The sequence below is a fragment of the Equus asinus genome, chromosome 18 (genome assembly GCF_041296235.1).
Source record: "Equus asinus isolate D_3611 breed Donkey chromosome 18, EquAss-T2T_v2, whole genome shotgun sequence".
In the NCBI taxonomy this organism is placed as follows: domain Eukaryota; kingdom Metazoa; phylum Chordata; class Mammalia; order Perissodactyla; family Equidae; genus Equus; species Equus asinus.
Window position 1 is genome coordinate 30,894,218 of NC_091807.1, and position 12,465 is coordinate 30,906,682.

The 12,465-nt window shown below is 40.1% G+C and overlaps 1 protein-coding gene across 12 annotated transcripts in view; it reads left to right on the top strand.

Moving 5' to 3' along the window:
* Window positions 1-12,465, top strand: part of ITSN1 (intersectin 1) — a 204,291-nt gene that overhangs the window by 116,984 nt on the left and 74,842 nt on the right. For all 12 annotated transcript variants that reach the window (XR_011495392.1, XM_070488809.1, XM_070488815.1 and 9 more), the window contains 3 exons: window positions 2,204-2,331; window positions 4,790-5,019; window positions 6,737-6,858. Coding sequence is in view for 11 of the 12 variants with exons in the window: in XM_070488809.1 (XP_070344910.1) it covers window positions 2,204-2,331; window positions 4,790-5,019; window positions 6,737-6,858 (480 nt within the window). In the remaining variant the exon portion in view is untranslated. The remainder of the gene's footprint in view (window positions 1-2,203; window positions 2,332-4,789; window positions 5,020-6,736; window positions 6,859-12,465) is intronic.

The following is a 12,465-nucleotide window of genomic DNA, read 5'->3' on the forward strand; positions in this document are numbered from 1 at the left end:
GATTCAGCTGCTGGCCTGTATCAGGCACCTAGGATTCTTTCTTCCCAGTTCAGACCCTTTGAATTATAGTCTATTGCTGTAAATTAGTTTTCTGAATTTATTTAAGATTTTTATGCAATTGAAGATGAAATTTTAAAATACGGAAAAAGTACTTTGACGCTTCCTTTTAAAGCGTCTCAGCTGTTGGGCTAACGCTGGAGTGGGCCATCCCTGTCTGTGCAGGGGCTGACTTTTGAGTCCCTTTCTCAGGACATTCAGAGTTTGGTTTGATGTCACCCCACTGCAATTTTCCTTTTCTTGTTGAGATATTAACTTGAACCGTGAGTGCAGATTGCTCTGACAATATGAATTTGCCCATTTTTTCCATTTGTCTCTGAAATATCAAATCCAGAATATTACCAGATATTTTACTCGTATCATTGGAGATTACTATTTATGTTTGATTCCAAGTTGCTATGAAAAGCAATACTGCTGAATATTTAACACATTAAAGGTTTATAGCCCGTGGTGTATGGCAGTGAGAAAGAGAATGAAAAATGGAACTCTTTTTTTTCCTGGTGTCAATTTTCTTCTCTTAGAACAGTCAGAGTGAGGCTTCATCATTACTTTCCAGTCTCCATTCTTGACCTTCCATGCCCCTCCATAACTAAACTCCTGTCCCAGGTACCCTTCATAATTTGGAAGTCACGTGCCCAGGGCTGCTGCCATAGGGAATGGTCTAGCAATTTGTACCTTACGAAGTTGCCTCTTCCTGCTGCCTCTTGCCTAGATATTCCCAGTCTCATTTGTTAGGTTCCCCCCTGAACCCCATCCTTCCTTCCCCCTCTCTTGAGTGCCTGTTTCCCTCCCATCCTCCCTCCTGCCCAGTGCCTGCCTCCCCCTAACCTCCTGATCTCCAGTTAAACTTTTTCTTGTATCCCATTGATCCCTTTTAGGACTTTTCAAAGTCACTTATAGTATACAAGATGCGTGTCCATGCATTCTAACCTAAGAACAGTCTAGCTAGGAGGAAAAGGTTAGCCTGACCTTTAGGGCTTTTCTCTAGGAATAAGTCCATTTTAACGCTGATCCCTCCACGTTTGTTGTTCAGTCTCTGAGTGACTGTAGAGGTAGCAGTAAGGCAGGAGGAAATCTCATCTGGATTTCTTGCCAATGAGCAAGGCAAGAGAAGAAGGGCAGACTTTGGTTCTTAGAGCTTACCATATAGACCCCTGGGCTGCCAATTGGGAGACCAGCCCTCATTAGCCAGACCAAGAAGTCAACTGGAAATACAGTTGGCTCTACTGGACACTTCAACTCATCTGATTCATTGTTGACACAAATGAGAGGAATTCCGGTGACTGAATCTGTTAGTGACCATTGTACTCCTGTGGAATCAGAGGGTTTCCCCCTCAACAGGCATTTCATTGTTCTTTATGGTTTTGGATATTTAAACTTCTGACTTATGTACTTTAAGTATCATAAAATGTATTTTAAGTAGCCCGCTAAGGAGATTACTCTTATTCCTGGAGCTAGTATCAAATGAGGAAATTGGATCCAAGGTGGTGATCATCAAATTATAGCCTTTATAATTACAGCCTTTATAACCAGCCTGAGTCCTGGTTTAGTTTGGGGCAGCTGACAACTTCACACGTGGATTTAGTAAGAGAAGAGCCTCTGGAAGAGGCGTGATTTGAAGACAAACAGACCTTGGTGGGGAGAATCGAGGTTGTGGAGCAGAGGAGGTCTGTTTGTTCTAAGGCAGCACAGCATAAGGAGGTGAGGTTTTAGTGGAGGTCGTGTGTGGAGAGGTGTGTGCATTTTCAAAGCCAGTAGAGGCTGGTGTTGATTCATTATCATAAGAACCTTAAGGTTTTATTCCTGATCATCACCCTTTCTTAAAACTGGTTAAGTTCCATCATGATCACTGAGTCTTGAGCGGTGTAGCTTCTCTGTGCCCTTCACTAGCAAGTTCTTTCTAAAGCACTTTGTGGAAAGCGATGTAATGTGTTCTGACTATGAAAATATAACCTCGAACAGCTTTTGGAGATGAGTCATGTCACAACGTAGAGTGATTTTAGTTCCCCAAGTTCATGTTTTTCAAATCTGGAATGTTATCTCCCAGTGTCGAGGCTTCCCCACTGTGCAGGGTTGCATGCTGATAAACTGTGGGAATGCCTGTCGCTGCGTGTCATTACATGGACTGTTTCTTGACTGTTTATAGGAACTAAGAGAGATACATAATAAGCAGCAGCTCCAGAAACAAAAGTCCATAGAGGCTGAAAGGCTGAAACAGAAGGAACAAGAGCGAAAGATCATAGAATTAGAAAAACAAAAAGAAGACGCTCAAAGGTGAGTCTTTTCAGTTAACTGTGAACCCGTCTGGAAGGAACTTTGAATATTTACCATTTTTTGCCTGGCTTCTCCAAGAACTTACTGGATCAGAAAGAGCTTTCAGTCTTTAGTGTGTGTGTGTGTGTCAGCACAAACGTGTGTGTATATATGTCTTTGCATATCTAAGTACCCCCTGAGGTTTTTAGTTAGTTCCCAGAGCTCTCCCAAGCTACTTCTATGTAGATAAACTCAATTATACAAGGAAATTGGGACACTTGGTATGCTCATTTGCATGCCAATGACCAAAATACTTTTCCAGTTCACAGCCTTTTAATAACGGTGGCCGTCAGAGTGCTGGGTTTGCACTCAAAGTCCCTGAGCTCTCTGGCCACACAGGGTTTCTCCTGAAGGACTGACCGTGTGCCCCTCCGTCTTCTTTCTTCCTTTTTTCAACTGCAAATTACATTTGAGTTCAAAAGGAGAAAATTTGCCGACGCTGCTTTGGATGCAGACATATTTTTGTTTGAATATTTGTGTTTGTGATTTTTTTCTTACTTTTATTTGTAATAAATTCTAGTAAATTGTAGATATTTATTTTTTAATTTGCAGTGTATCTGATTTTGTAATTGGATATTTGCTTTTTAAACTTCGAATTGATTTTAGACTGTAAGAAACAAAAATAACCAAATATTCCAATGATATAGTATAAATTATAAAAGTTGGTTACTGAAATTAGACAAAAAAGATGAAACAGATACTTTAGACAAGTCATTGATTTTTAGTGGGCTGAGCTCAGAGTGGTGCACGTTTTGTTGTGGATATATATAATATATATATAATATTTTGAATCTGGTGTTTTGTTTTGTTTTTTCATGCCAGTGGGTAGGTGGTATGGTCTCAGACCAATTTGAGAATTATTTTATGGTTTTCCTAGGGGTGGGACTAGGATTATGTACAAGCATTAATTCCTTGGCTGTGTTGATTAGCTCTGACTCCATCCTTTTCTTATCTTCAGAGTTTATCATTCACACTACACTGCAGTGAACTTTCACATTCCTACAGAGTAGAAATGAACACAAAATATCATAATACAGAAAAGTTAAATTTTCTACTTAAAATTATGTGATAAATAGTACCCAAAATTTAACTTCAGAAATTACATGGTTATACAGTATAAATGGTGACCTTTATTAATAAAAAAGGTAAGCAAAATTTTATTATTTTTTTGTTGTTATAAATAACAGTTAACATCCCTACCCCTCCAAAAAATGTTTTCTTATGCTTTGTTAAAAGATGTTTTGAAAATTGTAAGTAAAATGTCTAAGATTTAAGTTAAAAAGAATTCTGCTGGGGCCGGCCCAGTGGTGCAGCAGTTAAGTGCACATGTTCCGCTTCTCAGTGGCCTGGGGCTCGCTGGTTCGGATCCTGGGTGCGGACACGGCACCGCTTGGCAAAAAGCCATGCTATGGTAGGCGTCCCACATATAAAGTAGAGGAAGATGGGCATGGATGTTAGCTCAGGGCCAGTCTTCCTCAGCAAAAGAGGAGGATTGGCAGCCGATGTTAGCTCAGGGCTAATCTTCCTCCAAAAAAAAAAATTAAATTAACTAATTAAAAAAAAAGAATTCTGCTGCACTAGATTTTCCCTTTCATACAGAGTAGAAATAAATATAGCATTCTTTAAATGGAGAATAGAGGTTTTATTTGTTTACATATGTTCTCTTGGCAGTTTCCTAATCCCAGGAGATGACCTTTGTGCAATGGCCATGTCACAGGACATCGGTTCAAAGTGTGGACTCTAGAACTGGGCTGCCTGGGACTAAACCCCAGGCAGGTGTGGCTGTGTGACCTTGGACAAGTCATTAATATCTCTGCCTCATTTTCCTTATCGTAAAATGAGGATGATAGTAGTAGGACCTATCTACCTGGTGTGAGGGTTGAAATAGTCAATAGACGTGGAGCACTGGTTATTACTCACATTCTAGCATTTGTTATTGACATTAATTTCATTTAAAGTACTTTCTGATTTTATTAAAATATTATGGAATAAGAGAAAAATTGTTCCCAGTCTTTTCCTGTGGGTTTCAGCTTGAGGATGTGATAATTTTCAAGGGCTGAATTTCATTGCAATTATCTTTTTCTGTCAGCTGCTTTGAAAAACAAACAGAAAGTAGTTGAATTCAGTAAAATATATAGCAACTACTTCTTAGTAATGTGAGAAGTATTTTTGTTATTTTTCTAATCACTTTATAAGATACGTGAGAAATTTTCCGTGTTTTCTAAACCATGTGGTTTCGTCTCGCTCAGAATTGCAGCCCCGAGAGCCTTAGTTTCATTGATGCAGATTGCTCCATCTGAAGAACAATGTCCCCTTGCTGTGTAGCATCCCACTGACTAGATGGAGCTTTTCGTGAAGGAGACACAGCAGTGTTAAGTGGGAGTTGCTTCCGTACTGTAACCAAGCATTTTGTTGACAGACGAGCTCAGGAAAGGGACAAGCAGTGGCTTGAGCATGTCCAGCAGGACGATGAGCATCAGCGGCCCAGGAAACTCCACGATGAGGAAAAACTCAAAAGAGAAGAGAGCGTCAAAAAGAAGGAAACTGAGGAGAAAGGCAAACAGGAAATGCAAGACAAGCTGAGTCGACTTTTCCATCCACACCAGGAACCAGGCAAGCCAGTGGTGCAAGCACCCTGGTCGACCGCAGGTATTAGAGGCCAAACGTAATTCCAGCAAATAAGCCATCTCTTCTCCCAGATCCTCTCGAGAAATCTCTGTATCTAATCAGGTCCTATCTTGGCTATATTCATAGAGTTGAGAATGTCAGTCTCCTTTTTTTGGACAGTGCAGCTGTTCATTCTCTAGGATCATTCCATGTCTGTTGAATTCTTCCACCACCGTGCCAACCTTTGGCCACCATTACACTGGCATGCAGAAGTCTTCTGCAGACGAAAGTGGCATGCAGTTTACCAGGCCCCACGCGTACACCTGTATTCCAGATGGAGGTCGAAACCTTTGCTGCCAAAACAACCTGCTGCTTCTCCAGTTTCTTATTTTCTCTGGGAATTTCTGAGCTGTTTCAGCCACAAGAAGTGGCACCTTTCCCCTTTGCCCACACTGATGCGACATTCACTGTCTTGAACCTATGCTGTATAAAACTGTGACTTTTTGCCCTTTGATCATAAATTGCTTCTTTAGCTAATGGTAACTGAAAGACTTTGAAATAGCTAGAAAACGTTATCTCATATCAGATGCAAACTAGAATGTATTTTTTAAATTTTTGTGGGCTGTGTCACGTTGGACAGCTTTGCAGATAATACTCAGCTGAAGAAAGTGGTTGCCTTTTCCTCTGTATGGCAAATTATATCAGTTTTATTTGTTCGATCATCAGTATGCCTTTTACTGGTGTACAGAAAGTAAAGAAACAAACACACTATTCCGTAAAGGTTTGTTTGTTTCCTGTTTGCACAGTGGGCAGGGATGGGGTGAGGGTCAGAGCTGGGTCTGACACCCTCCCTGTCTTCAGACGCACACAGTCCAGGGAGAAAGACTGGTGAGTCACCAGGTCCACACAGGAGTGGCCGTGCCCTGGGGAGGCAAATACACATTTCAGTACTTTTTTTGATCTGAAAATAATTTCACCATTACTTGATCTTAGGCAATTAGTGTATGTTCCTTGTGCTTCCTCCTGGCATAAAGTGAGGACTTTTTCCATCGGTCAGTGGGAAATTTTGCACATCATTCAGTTCGAGAAATATGAAGATGATACCTTCCCCTCGCTGCTTTTCAGAGAACACAGATGGGTGTTCAAATACTTGCAGCTCTTGGGTAAACATTCCGAGGGCTGTGATGAGTGTTAACCAGAATCCAAGATATCCTCTGCTCACACGCATTTTTAAAAATTTTATTTCATTTAAAAGCTAAATTATTTTCATCTAGGGTCCTTCCTTAGGTTCATTTTTTTTCCTTTGGAAATATAGACGTACACCACTGGGGATTATCAGTAATAACCATTCTCGTTGAAATCAGCACTTAGGTTTTATATGACTGCGTAAAGGACCTGGAACATCGTTTCCATGTCTTTTAATACGGAAAGTTATGCTTCTTCGTCCCCTCCCGAATGAGCTGGCTGATTCAGATTTTGGGTCACATTCGAACTGCTGCATTGTACTCCCTGCTGGGTGTGGGGAGAAGGGCCTTGATGCTTTACAGATGTGCACTGGAGCCCCAGCCAGGAGGCAGAGAGCAGGGCCCTCAGACAGCCGCACTGCGCTCGGCGCTGGGGTGACCTCTGTTTAGAGAGAATTCACTAATGACCTCTCTGATGGGTTTGAGTTGATGTCCATAACTTGGCTTGGCATGCATTTGTGTTCCGTGTAACGTTTTCTTTTTGTTCCCTTCTCCTCCTTTTTTTTTGTATACAGAAAAAGGCCCACTTACGATTTCTGCACAGGAGAACGTAAAAGTGGTCTATTACCGAGCGCTCTATCCTTTTGAGTCCAGAAGTCATGATGAAATCACGATCCAGCCGGGCGATATAGTCATGGTAAGAAAGACTCCAGCAAAGGCATGGTCACTCTGCGTGATCAGCGTCTGCCCCATTTCTGCATGTTATTTGACAATTGTGAAATTGTGGGCAAGTGTGAAATCCAATAATCTAGCATCTGGGTTTTCGGAATGTAGGCTCAGTCTTCTTCCTTTTCTATTAGAATGAAAGATGACATTTAAAGATATATCCTCACATCACTTGAAAATAGAATTGTTTAAAAAAAATGTATTCTTATCACAGCCTTAGCCTATTTTTAAATCTCTAAAGTTCTGGTAATTTCAGAGTTTAGAATATTGCTTATATATTATGAATAGTTTTTAAGAATAAGTTTTAAATGCAAAATATTTTACCTTCATTTTCATAATTGCCAATGGTAACTTTTGTGTCTTTGGGTCAAAGCACCTTTTTTTTCCCTTTAATTGTGTAAAGTTTGAAAATGTGTGAAAAATAATGAATTAAATACAGTTAATCTGCTTTCCTACTCTATTCTTGAACAGACAAAAAAAATTCAGGATTTTGCTTTGTCCTAGTTTATTTTCTTTAATTATAATAATAATTAAATACAGTCTTATGATTGTAACTAAAACTATTGTACCAGTTTGAGAGAGAATAAAGCAATGTGGTTGACCTAAATTATTTGTAAAAGAAAACAATAGTTCCTCAATCTAGTTATTAACTTAGTACTTATTCTTAGAAGTGGTCAAACTTTGCATTACTATTAGCATTTTTTTTTTAAAGGTGGGAATGGCTCAGAATTTTAAAAGAGCTACAAAAGTTAAGAATTGAGACAAACTTGTTTCTCATACCGGGGCTATGTGTCTTTGAAGTATAAAAGGGTGTTGTACATTTGTTCATCTTGCATGCATGCATTGTATCTCTGTGTGTAGCATATATGATCTTTACTGGGCCAAAATATCTAGAAGGAACAGTGTGTTTGGTACTCAGAGAAATCAATCCCTTCTCCCCTTATTTTCTGATAGCTTTTTCTCTAATTATCATGGGCTGGAAATAAGGGAGTCAGGCCCTAGGTGTAGAATCTTTAAAAGTCAGAACCTCCTTAACAATGAAACCCTCTTCAAATATCCTCCATGCCTTCATTCAGCGATTTTGAATGCCCGGGTGCGAGGCTCGCTCATTCTTTACAGAAAGAGCTGCTGGCTTCCCTTAAGTGTGGGCACACACTCTGTATATATGAATGGTGATGCACGGCTGTCACCAGGCTGTGTTGGCAGCTTCTTCACCATCTCCGCTTCCTACTCTGTGCTTTCTTATGGCCTGAAGCTGCTTTACTCATACTGCCTCATCTCCGAAATACTTTGCCTTTTAAACCAGATCAATTGTAAAATACATAAGTACCATGCAATAGCGGGAATCTAAAAATTATGCAAGTACAATGCGACATCAGATAGGACCTCGTTACAAAGTTGTTTCTTTCCATTGTAACCACAAAGAAGCCTAATATTTTTGAAACTGGATTTTGTTGGAACACAAGGCTAGAAAAGTAGTGTTCTCTTCTAAAGATAAGGAAGTGTTACAAAATGTTACAATAAGGAAATGTTACATGACCTATATTTTAATGAGAAAGTATTATCTTTTGGAAACATTGTCTTGTTCCAATGATACTGAATCCTGTTCCTCAAATTGGCTAGTTAACCCTCTGCTGGACTAGAGTTTAGGTGTGCGGTAAGAATAAAACGTTTCATTAAACATATATTCTGCCTTGCTTTCAAACCTTTGCTTTCCTGCTGGAGGTTAAAGGGGAATGGGTGAGTGCTCTGTCGCTGTCAGGAAGTCTGCATCTTCTAAATGTTTTGTTCTTTTAAGTCACTTTGATTCTGTGTAAGTACACCCATCTTTGGGTGTTGTCGCAGCAGTGAAACTGTTTTGAGTTTGTGTAGTAGGTTGTGCTTAAAAAAAAAAAAGAAAGAAAGCTGTAAAAGTGTGTGTACCAGGGTTCTCTTTGCTAGATTCCATTTAAGGACTAGCTGGAAGGCTCTGTATTTGGCAAATTATTGGGTCGAGTCTCTTTCTCAGACCATGGACAAAAATAAGTTCCAAGTAGGTTAAACTTAAAAGATAAAATTCTGGGGCCGGCCTGGTGGTGCAGCGGTTAAGTGTGCACATTCCGCTTCTCGGCAGCCCGGGGTTCACTGGTTTGGATCCCGGGTGCGGACATGGCACCGCTTGGCAAAAAGCCATGCTGTGGTAGGCGTGCCACATATAAAGTAGAGGAAGATGGGCACGGATGTTAGCGCAGGGCCAGTCTTCCTCAGCAAAAAGAGGAGGATTGGCAGTAGTTAGGTCAGGGCTAATCTTCCTCAAAAAAAAAAAAAGTTCTAAGAAACAACTTTTTTAAAAAGAATATTGGAATAATTTTCTGGCTAAGAAATGCCTTTCTAAGTTAAAAGCAGAATCTATAAATGACCAAAAAGGACAGATTTGACAGTATAAAAAATAAAAACTTGTATATTGCAAAATGCGTGAGACAAAAGATTGCTATCCATATTACATAAAGATTCCAAAAAGTTAATATGAAAGAGACGACCCACCCATGAGTCTTAGAAAAGTTGGCCAAGGATATAAAGAGACATCACAGATGAAGAAAAGTAAATGATTTAGAAAATTCTGCGAAAAGATGCTTCATTTCATTGGTGATCAGGAGAATGGAAATTAACAGAGCAAGGTAGCATTTTTCATCTCGCAACTGAACAAGTTTAAAAATGTGATAATATCCAACTTTATCAAGAGTAGGAAAGTGGATGTAATAGATATTGTCAGCATGGTTGTATGAATTGGCTAAGCCGTTTGGAAGGCAATTTGGCCATACCTATTCAAGTTTAAAATTCTCATTCCCCGGGACCCAGAAATTCTGTTACTCTCCCTCCTCTGGGCTGTCTTTCGGCGCATGCGTGAATGTATGTGTTCACGGCTGTTCACTGCAGGATTGTTGGCAAATGCGAAAGAGGAGCAGTCCTGGGTCCATCAGGAAGGGAACGCTTTAAGTAAATTATGAGACAGCTAAAGAAAAAATAGAGTGAAGAAGTTTAAAAAATTACATAGATCTGCATGTACAGATAAGCTCTCCAGTAAACAGGATGTAGAGTGTAATTGTATTTTGGTTAAATAAAAAAACTGTGTGTGTGTATACGTGAACGTTTGAGTGTGTGTAGTTAACAGTCTTGAAATATGGATGTCAAACTGTTAACAGTGGTCATCGCTTGGTGTGTGTAATTTTGTGTGCTTCTATACGTTTTGCTGTTTGCAAATGCATCAGAATTTGTGATTTTTAATAAAGCACTAAAAATCAATCTAACTTCAACCAGTGTAAGAGAACGTCTACCCCGGGTTGGAATGGTGTTTCCTTTGTCTTGGACATCCTAACTGTGTCATGAGATGTGGAATATACTAGTAGGCAGGATATATTGGCTTGCTGAAGGGACGGCAGCCGTGTCTTCATTTTATGCTACAAAACGTAACATGACACTCCAAATGGCATTCAATTGTACTATCTTGTGAGGTTAACGATCTGTTTTTTAAAATGGGAATTGACGTGTAATAGCAACAAGTTTTTTATTTCGTGAAGTTTGTAGTTAAGAAGCATGAATATGAAAAATATGTAGTAGAATATTATTGTCAGTCTCTCTCGGTTGAATAATCACGAGGAGTTCACTTACTTTTGTGGGCACAGTAACCATTAGATTCTCAATCAAAACCATTAGATTTTCAAACTTCTTTGAAAAATAGCTAACTATACCCATTAGAAAAAAATTTTTTTTATGGTTAACAAAAATTTAATGTTCTGTCTTATATATAGTCTTATTGTTGATAATAGAAAGAAATATAAGATGATGTCTGTCATTCATATGTTTAAAATCTTTTTAGAAAAATAGGGAGAAACACATGAAAAAGCCAGTGTATCATGAAGTGCTTGATGAAATCTCACTAACTTAGTTAGGAATTTATTTATTTATTTATTTATTTATATAGATATATATATTTTTTTTTTGAGGAAGATTAACTCTGAGCTAACTGCTGCCACTCCTCCTCTTTTTGCTGAGGAAGACTGGCCCTGAGCTAACATCCATGCCCATCTTCCTCTACCCTACATGTGGGACGCCTGCCACAGCATGGCTTGCCAAGCAGTGCCATGTTCGCACCTGGCATCTGAACCAGTGAACCCAAGGCTGCCAAAGCAGAACGTTCACACTTAACCACGGCACCACCGGGCCAGCCCCTTAGCTAGGAATTTAAAAGAAGAAAGGAATCAGAGTGAGCTCACGTGCTCAGGGAAGACTTCTGAATTGAAGCTTCTTGGGCTGGCCCCATGGCCTAGTGGTTAAGTTTGGCACACTGTGCTTCAGCAGCCCGGGTTTGGTTCCTGGATACAGACCTACACCGCTTGCTGGCAGCCATGCTGTGACTGCCACCCACATGCAAAATGGAGGGAGACTGGCATGGATTTAGCTCAGGACAAATCTCCCTCACACAAAAAGAGGAAGATTGGCAACAGATGTTAGCTCAGGGCAAATTTTCCTCAGGGGGAAAAAACAAAAAAGACTTCTCAATGAATAGCATGAGGAATTAGGAGACCCCTGCTCACTGCTGTTTTGTTGGGGGTTTATCTTAAGAACACTGGCTGGCCATCTAACTCAGCAGGTCCTAGACGGTCCAGGAATGAGTACCTCAGAACTGCTCAGGGAGCTTAACAAATAACCATTCCAGGGAACTCTTAATCTATATATAGGACTCAAAACCCTCTCCAGGTGCTTCCATTAGAGAGTTTCAGAAACCACTGATCTAATCTAATCTCTTTTTCCTGTCAGAACTAATCCTAAATCATTTCTGGAGAATATCCTCTTAGAAATATCCAAAAAGGGAGACCTCTTTCGTGATTGTCAGCCATCACCCAGTCAATTCATTCTGGAAATTGTTTATCTTCTAATTTAGCGCCACTCTTCTAACAATTTAAACTCATTTTTTGCCTTTTCTTCTCTTGATGGAAGTTTTTTTAATGTAGTCAATACCTTGTCTTTCCTTCCTTCCTTAGATTTCCATAGCCTTAACATCTGAGCTCGGCTTGTTTAGTAACGGTTGTAGGATCATTGCTGTTTTGAGGCACCTTACACGTATGGTTCCAGGGGTGGGCCAAACCTGGCCCACTGCCTGTTTTATAATAAAGCTTTATTGGAACGCAGCTAGACTTGTTCATTTCCATATTGTCTACAGCTGCTCTGCTTTTTTGCTACAATGGCAGAGTTGAGTAGTTGCAACAGAGGTAAAATTTGCCTACCTCTAGATTAGAGCTTTAGAAAACAATTTTAATATCCTCATCCAGGAGTTTGGGGGGAAACCTCCTATTTCCAAACTAGCAAATACAGGAAGCACGTGCTGCTGCTCCCCAGACTCGTCAGCACGTCCTGGGCAGCCACACCAGCTGGTCTGAGTCAGCACGTGGTTTGAACCTGTTAGCTGTCCATGTTCTTTGTCACGAATGTAGGGGGAGAGGGAATTTGTTTCCCTTCTTTGTGACAAGTGATGCGGGGTCGGTGAGCCGAGGAGTCGAAAGAAAGATTTCTTAGACTCTCAAGATCTGGCAGTAGTGCT